Source organism: Vidua macroura, chromosome 12 (assembly GCF_024509145.1).
Source record: "Vidua macroura isolate BioBank_ID:100142 chromosome 12, ASM2450914v1, whole genome shotgun sequence".
In the NCBI taxonomy this organism is placed as follows: Eukaryota; Metazoa; Chordata; class Aves; order Passeriformes; family Viduidae; genus Vidua; species Vidua macroura.
In genome coordinates this window covers 19,344,533-19,357,967 of record NC_071582.1, presented here as the reverse complement: position 1 = coordinate 19,357,967, position 13,435 = coordinate 19,344,533, and the positions used below count along the sequence as shown (strand labels likewise).

The 13,435-nt window shown below is 43.6% G+C and overlaps 1 protein-coding gene across 1 annotated transcript in view; it reads right to left on the bottom strand.

The window, feature by feature from the left end:
- Positions 1–13,435, bottom strand: part of ALDH1A3 (aldehyde dehydrogenase 1 family member A3) — a 34,055-nt gene that overhangs the window by 3,125 nt on the left and 17,495 nt on the right. Inside the window, exons 7-12 of the mRNA XM_053988740.1 lie at positions 12,747–12,860; positions 10,226–10,328; positions 9,065–9,249; positions 3,926–4,090; positions 2,243–2,400; positions 910–984 (exon numbers count right to left, since the gene is read on the bottom strand). Coding sequence (XP_053844715.1) covers positions 910–984; positions 2,243–2,400; positions 3,926–4,090; positions 9,065–9,249; positions 10,226–10,328; positions 12,747–12,860 — 800 coding nt within the window. The remainder of the gene's footprint in view (positions 1–909; positions 985–2,242; positions 2,401–3,925; positions 4,091–9,064; positions 9,250–10,225; positions 10,329–12,746; positions 12,861–13,435) is intronic.

Genomic DNA, 13,435 nt, shown 5'->3' with positions numbered 1-13,435 from the left:
ACTGCATTATGTCTTGGTTGGTAATAACTGGCTCTGTTCCCATGCCCTTCCCATGGGAAACCTCTGACATCCTTTAATTAGCCAGGCAGTCAGGCAAAGCAAACCATAAGGTCTCAATATATATCTATGTCCCATCTGAGGATTCATTTATTTGCTATGCTTAGCAAATGAGACACCTGAATGTCTCAGAGCAGCAGATGTACCAGAACAGTTACTGGAAATGGTTTCTGGGATTAAATCTGGCTTGTGAAAGAAGAGGTGTGTTAGATTCCTTTGAGGAGTCTGCTGAATGGTCTAAGAAAACCTGTCTCCTATACAAGAAGAAAAATAAGATTTAAGACAATGTCTCAGCTCTGTGTCTAACTCATGGAGTGACCTTGGTTTGAAAATTTCAGCTTTAGTAACTATTAAGAGCTGAAGTGTCTGGTAGCCCCTCTGTAACAGGCCAGGCTGGGGAAGAGGGACAGAGGGTCCTTCTGTAATTTAGCAGCAATCTTGGAAGGTGGGATGGAGAATGATTTGGGAGATCATTCCTTCCCACCTGAACAAGGAGCAATGATACAGCAGCCAGGAGAGGCACAGATACCACCATGGAAAGATGGAGCAGGTTTGGGGTGGATATCAGTGTCCCCAGCCATGGTGCTTCTCCCTTCATCTAAAAATCTAACTAGTATGGAAAAATGCTTCCAAGTGGACTTGACTGAACTGGAGCTATTAAAAGCTTATAAAGCAGATGAAGGTGCTCCTATAGGAATGCTTTACATCCACGCTCTACTGGCTTAGCACCTCCTTGTGGAGCATGCTGCAAGCCTGATTAAACTTTAAAAGCAAATTCAACAATGTTTTCACAGTCACAAATGTTATTGCATTCACCACCCACGCAGAAACAAAATACTGAGCAAAACTTACAGTTCTCTGCCATTGCCTGACATTTTAAAGCCACCAAAAGGAGCCTGAGCATAGAGCGCATTGTAACAGTTGATCCTACAATAAAAACATCAATTTTAAAAAGACAATTCAATACCAAGGAAAAGCAAGATGATGACAACAGCAACAATACAATAAAAGTCTGAAATCTCTCCATTTTCTCTGTCATACACTTGAGAAATTAGATTTTTGCAATAAAATCTTTTGCTGCAGAAACAGAAAACATCTGAGTAGTTCTCAGTCTGACCTACATCTCACTTCATATCCTTTAATGGCAAAGACATCCATGTTTGAGCTAGAATTTATACCATGTTCAGAGTCATGATTACAATAAATAGTTCAGGCAATTCTCTGATTTATTAAGCACATTCTGAAATGAACATGTTTACGCAGAAAGCTGTCGAAACACTCACAGTGAGGCCTCAGGTCTCTCTTCCAGGTACAGAAAACATTTGGACTGTATCAGACAATTGTGTCATAATAAAATAAAAGCACTGGGCCAATTTCTATGGATACTTGGTAGAAAAAGCTGATGCAGACACGTCACCAGCATCTCAGTATGATCAAATGACTGAAGGTCATGCAGCACAGGTATGGCTTGTGCTGGAAGTGTGCACTTCCATGTATCCTTCAAAGCCATCCCATTTTTATGCAAATATTTGAGGCTGATTCTTCTGGTGCCAACTCTTAAAATTAATCCTCTGCATCAGAATCAGATACCAAATCAACCTCCTGTCTTGAGTGGGAAAGAAATCAGGATTCCATCTTTAAAACCATTCTAATATAAAATAGGAAATTTTGTACGCAAAAAATAGCTGCTTTTCTTTGTGACAGCGGTGTGTTGCCATCTACTGTCCATACTGGTTTGTGCAGCAAAATCCCATCTGGTGCTGGCTAAAGATCATGAGAATTGCTTTTTACTACATACAGGGTTTTGGAAGGCACAATGTCTGGTGGAACTTACTACAACCCTGACAAAGAAATACCTCGACTGAAGGAAAAACCAGTCCATTTCTCAACATGCTGTCTGGGCCTCACCACCTCATTCTGAGGAATGGATGTTGCTTCTGAGCAGAACATCAAGAATTAGGCAGGCTACTAACACATCTTAGCTGCAGCATTTAGTGAATCACTGATATTCTGAGTTGGGAGGGAGCCACAAGGATCATGAAGTTCAACTCTTGAATGAACGGGGATGGAGCCCACAACCTTATCAGCAACTTTATTTTCTTACCAACAGGATTGCAAGTCCAAAATCCCTCTCCCCTCCCAGGAAACAAAGCCCCAGCCCACCCTCTGTTCCCAGCCTGCTCACCAGACTGTTCCTGACTGCAGAGCTGAAGCCAGGGTTAAGGCTCTGTCCAGGTTCTTGGTGAACACTGCAGCTGTGAGTCCGTACTCGGTGTTGTTGGCTCTTCTTATCACCTCTTCTATACTCTTGAACTTCATAATTGGCTGAACTGGCCCAAAAATCTGCAGATATCAATTAAACTTTAGTACAGGAAAGCATCTGCTAACCATGGTAATTTTGAAGTAACCAGAATCAGATGCTCTGTTTGGATAATATATTTAAAATCTTATATCTTAGCCTTCTAGGGGTCAGTGATAGAGTGTCTTAAAAACTACTAATTAAACTTCAAAGGAAGCATTATGATGTGTTGTAGTAGTTAATAAATGTTAAGATCCAACAAGTAATGGATCATCTGTAACAATCAAAATAAGTAGAGTTAGATCTGGACAAGTTACAAATGATTCATCCTTACTCCATTTACAACTCTGCTTTTGAACTCTGAAGCTGAATGTGCTCAAGTAACAATTAATTTATTTCAAGGACTGCAAATTTTCTTCCTTAGTTTTAACCCTGATTTTGTCACTGTATGCATTTTATTTGCATGCAGTGCATTAACCACGTCTGTGTGTGACCACAAACTTGGCTTCCCAGGTTGCCAATAGAGGCAACAGCCATACAGAAGGCTTCCCAAATTTTGGGATGGAGTCTCTCATCGGGCACAGTATCAAAGGTGGAGCCCTTTCTTGGTCTGCAGGCTCTCACAGCATAATAAAGCCACTTAAATGTGAGAAACAGACTAATTTGGGCCACTTTTAAGCTCATACAAGGGTTTATAAATGCCTTTGTTTTGGGATATCCAGGCTCTCATGTGGAGCCTTAATCCTAGGCAAAGGATGAACGTGCATTTGCAACAAAACTGCCAATGAATGGAACTGGATAAGCTTTGTGAATCATGGCTTGGGATTTGGAGTCAGTTCATTAAGAAAAGGTTTGTCATGGGATTTTCGGCTCTTTTTCTCTCTATTTTTAGCATGTAACTCATGCCCTGACTGACTGATATCTTTCCCAGGTTCCTTAGAGATTCTGTGGCAGATCTGAGACATTTAAACATCTTGCCAGGAGTGAACAGCAAGCAGCCCCATAAAAAGCACTAGGCTAAACTTTAGACTACAAATGCCAGTTAGACTTTGGCAACTACTTATTTTCCATTAGGGAACATGATGAAAAGTAGATTAACTTCTATTTCAAAGGAATATCACAGCATCTAATCACATGCAGCTTGTTCAACATTTCTGCATATGAATAATGAAAGCCAGAGTATTAGATCTGCACTTAGCTGGCTTTGACCATGTTTTCATATAGGAAAGAAATAGTCAGTCTCAGGAGATTTTGCCATGAGAATGGAATCTGGGATTGTTTCAGATGCTAAGGCTGTTTCAGAAAACTTCAGTGTCTGTTCCTTTGCTCCTTACCAGCATCAGGTCCCAGAGTTCTTTTCCTGCCTTTCTGCAATAAAGCAACCTACAAAAGTAGTGGAGCAAGAACACATTTCACTGGCAATTACAGGGTAAATAATTGCTCCAACCTGCCACAGTGTCAGTTATTTTTACTCATTTATATTTAAAATTAAGGATTCAGATGGAACCCCCTCCATCACCACTATTTCTCATTCTGAAGCAGCATTTTTCTAGGTGATTTGTACTGTACCTCTTCTTTGGCAATTCTCATGTTGTCAGTGACCTCTGAAAACACTGTAGGTTTTATAAACAGGCCTCTGTCTTCAATGGCAAGACCTCCACACTCCAGCTTAGCCCCTTCTTTCTTCCCACTTTCTATCAGCTCCAGGATTTTATCAAACTGTTTTTGGTCAATCTGTCAGACACAAAAGGAAAAGAAACAAACAGCAGCACCTTTATTATCATGGTTCCAGAGAGGAGTCATGGAATGTGGCCCAGGGGCACGTTTACAGGACACTGTCAAACTGGGTCAGTTTATAGCTCAGTTTAGGATGTGGCAGTCAGGGAGTGAGCAGGGAGAAAGACAGGACACGGGCACAGCTCTGAGCCACAGAAAACAGAAGGTGAAGTGACATGTGACAGTTTAATCTGATCTAAGAGTTTGCTGCCACATGGAGGGGTCTCCCCCCTTTCCCTTCCTCCCTGTCCTGGATATGTGCTCCCACAGCTCACCTCACTTGAGCTCTGGGATTTGCTCACCTTCTCCAAGCACTGGATTATCTCAGTAGCAGTATGAGAACTGCCCGAGATTGACTAGAGAGCTCAGCAAGGGATCTGACCAGCAACAGAATCAGTACAGGAGAGGGAGGACCAGGATCTAAGAACTATTAGCTCAGTTTTGCTGCAGTGTGCAGCTTCACCTACAGCTCTCTGTCCCCAGCTGGAAGAACCCAGCAAGCTCTGCCTCCATCTCCTTCCACAGTTCACACTACATGAACGGCCTCAAGAAAAGCCCTGTTGGTGGGGTGACTTCACAACAACTGCTGCACCAAAGCTTTGCTTTTAAAATCAGAATCACTTTCCACAGTTCTTACAAACTGGTATAATCCTGCATTTTTTTTTTCTCGCTCACATTTAACTACCTTTTCTATTTCCTCCTCCTAACAACTATGGAATAATCTCAAATAGTGAGTGCTGCTGTCAGCCTTTAACCAGGGATTTCTGTAGGGTGGGGAAAGGCCAGCCCAGTGACAGGACCCTGAAGCTGCACAGCTGCACCAGGTCTTGGAGGACACATCATGTACTCCACAAGCACAGTGTGTCCTGTGCTGGGAAGAGGTGCAGAAGCCCACAGCACTTCCACTCACTGCTGACCCTCCTGTGCTCCATGTGCAGCAGTGAGCTGCAAAACTGCAGGTTTCAAATAAACAGACCTGGCTCTTGACATGATGTGGAATTAAGTGATGAAACTCCTCATGACAGCACACTGGAGATGGCAAAACACTTTCAGAGATGTTGTTAAAAAGAGAAACTCAATAAAGAGCTCAACAAATTTATTGAGGTGATTAAAGAAAAGACTCCACCCACTGGTACAAGGTGTCCTGGAAGGCTGGGGGATTATTCTGATTGCCAGGTATCTCCAGATGCTTGTTCTGGCTCAATCCCCCTCCCTAGGCATCTGGTTTTATTTCAGCAGGGCCAGTTGCCAGTTGGGACTGTTTACACGGAGTGTTCCACACTTGACTCCTCCAGATTACAGTCTATATCCTGTCCCTAGTTAATCCTGGCCACACACAATCCAAGTTTTCATGCTTTTAGACAAATATCAAAGCTGCAGGAGGGTGTCCTTGGGATACTTGTGGTACACCGTGGAAACAGAGCCCAGCACATCTCCAGGCAAACAGATGTGTGAGTAGCACGTGCACTGTGGGCAGCATGTTCTAAGTGCTTGTGTTCTCTCATGTGTTAAGGTGCTACCCAAGGACACACTTAATTCATGCTACTGCCTGAAGAAATGTGTGCCCTCCTGTAGGATACAGTGTCACACTGAGTTTGGCAGGTGTCATACACATTGTCTATTTGTCTGGTTGCTTAGTTGCCAAGTGTAAATAATTTGAAAATATCTGCAAGTGCTTTCCATCCTGGCATGTCTGTGATCCAGACCAATCCAGTCCATCCACTTCACATCACAGAAAACAAAACAAGGATATTTATACAGCTGTAACTTGTTGCAAGGCAAACTACAGTTAGATGAAAAGACAGTGGGGAAAGAAAACATTTGTAAAAATGACATGCAGGGGTGGAACTGTTTGTCATTGTAACTAGAGCTTGCAAGGCTTGTTTAAATTCTGTCCCCTACTCCACTATTATTTATGGTTCAAGCATTGAATTCTATTAAAAACACATGATCTGGTAAAGCAAATTCTACTATTTGTTCATCTAATTCAATAGAGAAGAGAGCTTCTAAGGATCACTGCAATACTGAAAATCCAAGAACCCCCAAATCTTCATCTCTTGCTTCATTTCAGTCAAGACCACAAGGAGAATTTTTTCCATGTGCAAACCTAGTGTTTGTAATCCTACAAAATAGCCCACAACTGTGTCCAACAGGCTGTGGGACACAACCCTTTCTACTTAAATGTTTTATTTTCACACTTTAATCCTAAAGTGCATGTCTACAGTATAAGGAAAATATTCACTGTCTTATAAATCAAATTATATGTTTTGGGCTGAATAATTACTGACTAACAAGTGCCACAATTAGTGCTTGCATTATTTCTGTAGACTAGGTCTTGCAGTCCACAAATCCCAGTATTTGGGCTCTAAAATAACAAAACTAGTCTAGTCTTGTTCTAATGTAATCCCTGTTCTAAGTTCCCCAGGATGTCAGCCTCATCTAATGCAGTTTGCTGTTCACAGTTGTACAATGCACTGGTTAACCAGTTTGCCCTCTGTGCAGATTTACTTTATTGCTTCCTGTGATACAGCTCCCAGGAATCCAGCGTTTAAAAATGCCTGCATTTGAGGTTGGCACTCTGCTCAAACAGTCCTGAGCACCCCTCAGGTTTCTTGTGGTGTCCTTTGAATTCCAGCCAGTCAGCACTGCCAGACACATGTGAGTTTTGGAGAAGTCACATCAGAGGCATGCCTCATTTCTGTCTAAATTTAATGCTGTTTAAAGTTGACCTAATTTTAATCAGAGCAGTACAGTTTATATCAGCATAACCCAATACTGCAGCTGACATAGTCTTTTCCCCACTCCCATGCCATGAGCATTTATGGCAGTGAACAGTAATCCACATCAGGGGACTGACCTGAGTAAAACCTTTCTTCCTCACTTCCAAAAAGGCTGGATTAGACCTGAACCAGCCAGTTCCCCAGTCTAGTGCAGTGCAATGTAGGAACAAACAACTGCACATGGAACCACTTTTCCAGGACTAGCTTACATCAACTTCAAGTTCTTGTGGAACAGGATTGTCATCACCTACAGCTGATGCAGGACCAAAGAGATCATGAGCTACAACCACTGTCAGCCTGAAGATTGGCTTCAACCCCTTCCCCTTGTTGGCTTCTAAGCCAGTGACCATCCCACAATGGGATCCATGCAGCATTCTTGTGATGCTGTTGTGTATGTTCACCCTGACTTACACCAAAGGAGAATGAAAGCAACAGACTGGATCTGAAGCATCTGATGGGGAGAGATGAAGAAGACAAATTATTTTTCCTGGTGATTCTTCCCTTATGCATCAGTTCAAGATAAAAAAACCCTCTCAGCAAGCAGGTTATTTCAGGAACAGGGGGGAGGAAAATTATCTGGAAGCTTCACATTTGAAGAATAACTTGTGGACAGGTGTGAATCTTTGCTACTTTCAGAGGTATTTTTAAGTCCTTGTGACACTGCATCATTTCTCTCCTCTGATTAAGTTTCTGTATGTGCCTACAACATAGGCTCCAGAGAGTGAGGAGCCATAGCTGCAGAGGAAGTGGCTGTTCCTTTGAACTGGCAACCACATAAAAGCTTTGGGATTTACAGTTTCCTCCCACTCCCTCAGCACCTTCCCATGACAGCTGCATACACAGAAGTTCAGGTGTACATGGGTGTGCTCTCTCCTACAAGTATAACAGGTAAGCCAGAGCAGGAAAAAAGGACAGATGGGCCATAGTTAAAATCTGACCAGACTATTCCAACTCATGTGTTACCCTTAATTACAGGTCTGTATGCAAAGGGTCTCCCTTGAGCCACAGCAATGATCCCAGAGGATGGAGCTGTGCCACAGCGCACCCTGGAACTGCTCTGCCAGCCTGGCAGGAGCTGGGAACACTGATGATGTTAAACGAGCAGCCCAGTTCAACATGCTGCAACCACTGCAGGGTGTTTCACCCTTTAAAACTCACAACTGAATGGATTCAGGAGCTGTTCTCATGAAATCCATGTTTGAGGGTCAGCTCATCTCTGCTGGAGCCACTGTCAGCATGGGATCCTTTTCCTAAGAGTCCTGAGCAGTTTGAAATCTCTAGGCAAGCTACAGGGCTGGATGCAGCCTCAGCATGAGCAGGGGATGTACCTCATCTTATTCCTCCTGCATAAAGGCAAGCAATGAGATTTTGCCATGCATGAATCATGTGGAGCTTCAGATCCACATAAGGAGAGGCAGATGTCCTCAGAGCCACCCCTTCTCTGAGGGATCCTACACAGACATCAAGGAAGAAAAACCCACAGTGCAGTACTGAGCAAAAGAGGCTTTGGCTATAGGTTTCTGGGAAACTTGCTTATTTTTGGTACTGAACAGTGGGCCTATTAGGAGATCTGACCCAAGGATCATCTTCCCCCAGAGTTCTCCAGCACAACTCAGATTGCCTCAAAAGGAAAAACTAAGAGAAAGGCTCTGGAAGTATTGAGGAGGCTGGTTCTGACAGCAGTTTGGCATGTTTCTTCCTCCTAATTCAGCTGAAACTTCTCCAAAGGATCAGAAAGGCAGCAGAGGAGGAGAGGGAAAGTGAGGACTCAGGAGTCTCTGGGCTCTAACTACTTGTCATCACCCACACAGCCAAGGAGCTGAATAGCCATTTAGCTGCACTCTTCTGCACAGAGCTATGGCTCACTGCAACATGCTTTGTGTTACTGCACCAGGGAGACAGCCCCTTCCATAAAGCTGGATAAGAACTGAATTAAATGCATTTGTGTTTTTAAAAAAATTACAACATAACATTTCAACAGTTGTGATTAATTGATATTTAAAACAGAGAGGAAAAATAAAGCCACGATACATTACTCACCCCTCGGCACTTCTGCTGGGACCGCATCCGTAAGGATAATATTTACACAGGGAAAATTATACAAAACCACAACCAAAAACCAAACAACAACTTCTCGCATACACACAGTTACCTGGGGCCCTTGTTCAGTTCTGGCATCAAAGGGGTCTCCAACCAGTCTCTTCTTGGCAAACTCCACGCTGCGCTTGACGAACTCGGGGTAGATCTGCTCCTCCACGAAGACGCGGGAAGCAGCTGTGCAGCACTGCCCCTGGTTGAAGAACACGCCTTGGTGGGCACATTCCACTGCCAAGTCCACTGTGAGAAGACCCAGGAGGGAAAAGTGTTACCACATGCAGAGTACCAGCATTCCAGTGTTTCCAGACTTGTTTTCCCTTCTCTTTGGAAACCCTCCTTTAAAAATGCTGACAATGGTCGACACCCATGGAAGGCACTCACAGGGCCTCACTGCCCCCAAATCAGATCTTTTATTGTATCCACCTCCCTTCCTGCCTTTTGTCTTGAGGTCTAGTTGGCCATAGTTCCTGATACTTTCTTCCACAAGGACTCACTGAAGGCAGTGACTAGTTTTTCTTGCTCTGGGAATTCTTGATACCATGCATTAGTTCTTAAAGACAAGTTTCAGTCATGATTGTTCAGATAACAGCATGCCAGCTTTGGCCAGCTCCTTGCAATGCTCAGAATTAGCAGCTGGCACAAATACTACTGATTTTCAATGTGTGCTGTGCAGGACTGGAGAGGATTTCCTGAAGCTAAATAGGATTTTCCAACCATTTTGATGGTCACAGGTTACACATATCTCCTAGTACTACTGAGTCATGTAACAAAATTGCAATGAAACACACAAGGTGAGCCCTGCAGACCACCAGGATTGAGGTGAAGGCTGGATTAGATTAGGACCTACAAAATTCCCCTGTCACAGGAATGCCTGCAGAGGGGCTGCTTTGCAGAAAAATGATCTCTCCAGTGCTTGGCTCAGGCTCTGCAGCACTGCCAACCAAAGAGAAAGCCCACAAATAGCAAACACACAAGTGCAAGATTTAACTGCAACTGCAGCCATCCCAAAGGAAGGCAACATGGGCCATGGGAATGATCCCCACGCTGGGGAAGAGCTCCAGGAATGCAGAACTATATCCTGTCCTTGGGCAGAGGTTCCCTCCAGCCTTTGGGGTGGAAACACCAGCCCTGTGAGCTGCCAGAGGACAGCAGAGACACACAAACCCCACCATCCTGGATCCTCTTACAGCAAACACAGCCATCAGCCCATACTCACAGTCTGCATCTGCACACACAATGCAGGGGTTTTTCCCTCCCAGCTCTAACGTCACCCTTTTGAGGTTGCTTTTAGAAGCAGCTTCTTTGATCAGTTTTCCAACCTGTATCAGTGAGACACAAAGAGGACATGAGTTGCTTCCCCTAAAAATCTCAAGTGCGATTCCAACAAGGGTGGAAGAGCCTGGATGGCAGCTGCAGCAGGTAGAGGTCAGGGAGAACACTCTGAAATGCTTTGAGTTTCCTACTGCTGTGGTGTGTTGGGTGAAAACCAGCCCCAGAATTAAGGATTGGTTTAGGCAGGTCTGAAAGGGCAGGCTGTGTGGGAGAACAACATCTGTATCCTGAAGGGAAGTATTTACTCTGCTTTCAGAATTTAGAAAAGTAATTTTGTTAGAAACAGTATGAATTAAAACTATTTGGGACCTTTAGTTTTTAGGGCAGGGTAATTTCTTACGAGTGATGTAATATTTGATTTTGCTCATATTGTAACTGTGTTCTTATATTTTACCTTGGCACATGGAAACCTTACCTTTATTTTGACTAAAACTACTCTTGCCCTGGAGTGGAACTGTGAGGAAGGAAAGCATGGGGCAGCTGTCTGGTTATCACAGGTCTGCATTTCTCATGGTTTGCCCTTGTTACTCAAGCATGACTCCTGAACTTAGGAGAGACCATCTCTAGTCACTCAGAGCTTAGGCCTAGAGACAGCAGAAATAAGTGATGCATCCTAGTTTTGCAAGAGGCATTACTGCAGGCTGGCTGGCCAAAGAGGAGTGAGTTAATAACCTAAGAGGAGAGATCTATACAGGAAAATTCTCGTGGAGTTTAAGATCAGTATTTCCAAGCTGGCACTGAGCCCAAGCTGGGGCTTAATAACTAAGTCAAAATATATTTTGATTTAGCTTCACTTCCTGGCTCAGAAACAGTAGCATTGTGCTGCAAATGCTGCAGAGATGCAGCTGAACTCACAGATGGGTGGAGGGGGAAGAAAACACTTCTAAATTACACATGCATTAGCAAAGGATCTGTCTCCCTTGGTGTTTCCTGCACACACATGGATTAGGAGACAAGCACAGTGTCCACTGGAGTTTTTTTGCCTACAGGCTCCAGCAGCTGAGATTTTCCTTCTGCCACTAATCCACTGGATACTCCTTTTTCATTAAAAACCCAAACAGATCCATGTGGGCTGGATGAGTCTATAAGCTCTATTGTTTTCACACAGCTAATGTCTCATCTGGGCTAAAAGTTTCTGATCTAGGATTTGGAGAGAAGCATGTAACTAAGGAAACTCCAAGATCAGATCAGCTATCAAGAGAGAAAAAGCTCACTGTGAACTTTTACTTTATTGTGTTCTGTTTGTTCCCATGATCCCTGTATAGAAATAGAGGCTTAGCACACCTTTTCCTATGGGATAAGCACAGGATGTACACAAAGCCACTAGATGGTAGTGTTGGTAAATGCTGCAGCTTTTGAGTGTTTGGAGTTACCTTTACTGACCAAGAACACCTTTCAAGGTAATTTGTCATCATTATACATTCACATCACACCCTGCAATTACAAGGGCAGACATAAGAATGGATGAATTCAGCAAATGCTCAACAAGAATAGTGTTCCTCGAAGAAGTAAGAGACTGAATTTGCCTCAGCTGCCCCCACTGGTGTGAGCATTTCCATTCTTTGGACACTGCCTCTGTTCTGGAGGTGCAGATCTACTGCAAGAAACTTCTAAAGCAGTCAGTGGAAAAATGTTCACTTTTCTAAGCAAGTTTTTGTTTGAGAATTTTCAGGAGTGATTACTGCAGTCAGATTTGTTTGCATGTCTCAGCTCTGCTCAATCCCATGGTCTTGGCCAAGCCATATGCACTTTTCCCATGTAGGTATGCAAGAGGATGGCTGGAGGTGATTGATAGTGCAGAGGTCTTACGGCACCCCTCAAACAAGCCAGACACATCTATTTACAGGAAAAAAAGCTAAATAGAAGGTGCTTTACTGTGCAAGTCTCAGAATGAAGCTCAAATGTTAATCCCCTCCACGTCAGCAGAGAAGGCCTTGGGCACGAAGCCATGTTTTTATTTAAGTCCCAGTTTCTCAGAGGTAACTAAAGCCAAGGAAGAATTGTTCAGGGCTCTGACTGACATGTTTTCCAGTTGCAGGGCAGGACTGGCAGGCAAACATGCCCAGAAGCTCCACTGGGTCAATGACATGATGTTAAGTCACTGCCAGCCTGCCCTGTAGACTGTCTTCCCTTATGTCAGAGCCCCTTTTACTTACAGCTCTTACAGAAATGTAGTGGTTTGGCAAAACCCAGCTCTCAGAGATGTGGGATTATTACAAGCACAAGGATCTGAATTAGGCAAATACCAAACACTTCTGAGAAATCCTGTCACATGGAATGTGACAGAGGAAGTGTTGGTTATACAGAAGTCACTGACATTTCATAGGTCCAGTCTTGTATGGATGACAGGTTACAAGAGAATGCAAAGAGGAATAGCAGGTGTCTTTGAGAAACCCATCACCTACCTTGGTTGATCCAGTAAAAGCAATTTTATCAATGCTGTCATGGGTAGAAATTGCAGCTCCAGCTGTGGGGCCATAGCCTGGCACAATATTCACCACACCCGGAGGGAAACCCACCTGAAACAGAGTTTTAAAACAGCTCTGTAGAGAATTTGAGAGCACAGCTCATTTCTCAGGAAGCCTGGATTAGTTGTACTATGATCCTCTGAGCTCTTACCAGATACATCCCTGTTTTCCAGACTTTCCAGTAACATGGCTGCATGCTACCAGCTGGAGTAGACGTGGGTGAAGCTAACAGCCATGCTTAGGAAATGCCAAGTTTCAGTAAGAATTCTTGGAGAAGTCCCAGTTTCAAGTCAAAAGAGAGTGAGTCTTTTGGCCAAACTTGGCCCCCAACTACTGCAGTGCAGCTGCAGCCAAGGGGTAAATGAATGAAAGTTTGTTTTGAACAAAGGTTGACATTTGTGGTTCTTCAGGGACCAGAGGGATTAAGAAGTCAGTAAAACCTCGCTAGATGATGGGGCTAATAAAACAGGAGTACAAAAGCAGATGGTAACAAGACTTATGCAAGTTTCCACCACATTTACAACCTCGATTAGCCAACTAGTATTTTTGCCAAAACAGACAAATGGCAAAACGTCAGGTGAAATTCTAGTGCAAGAAGAACAGAGGGACTTGGTTTGGTTTTACTT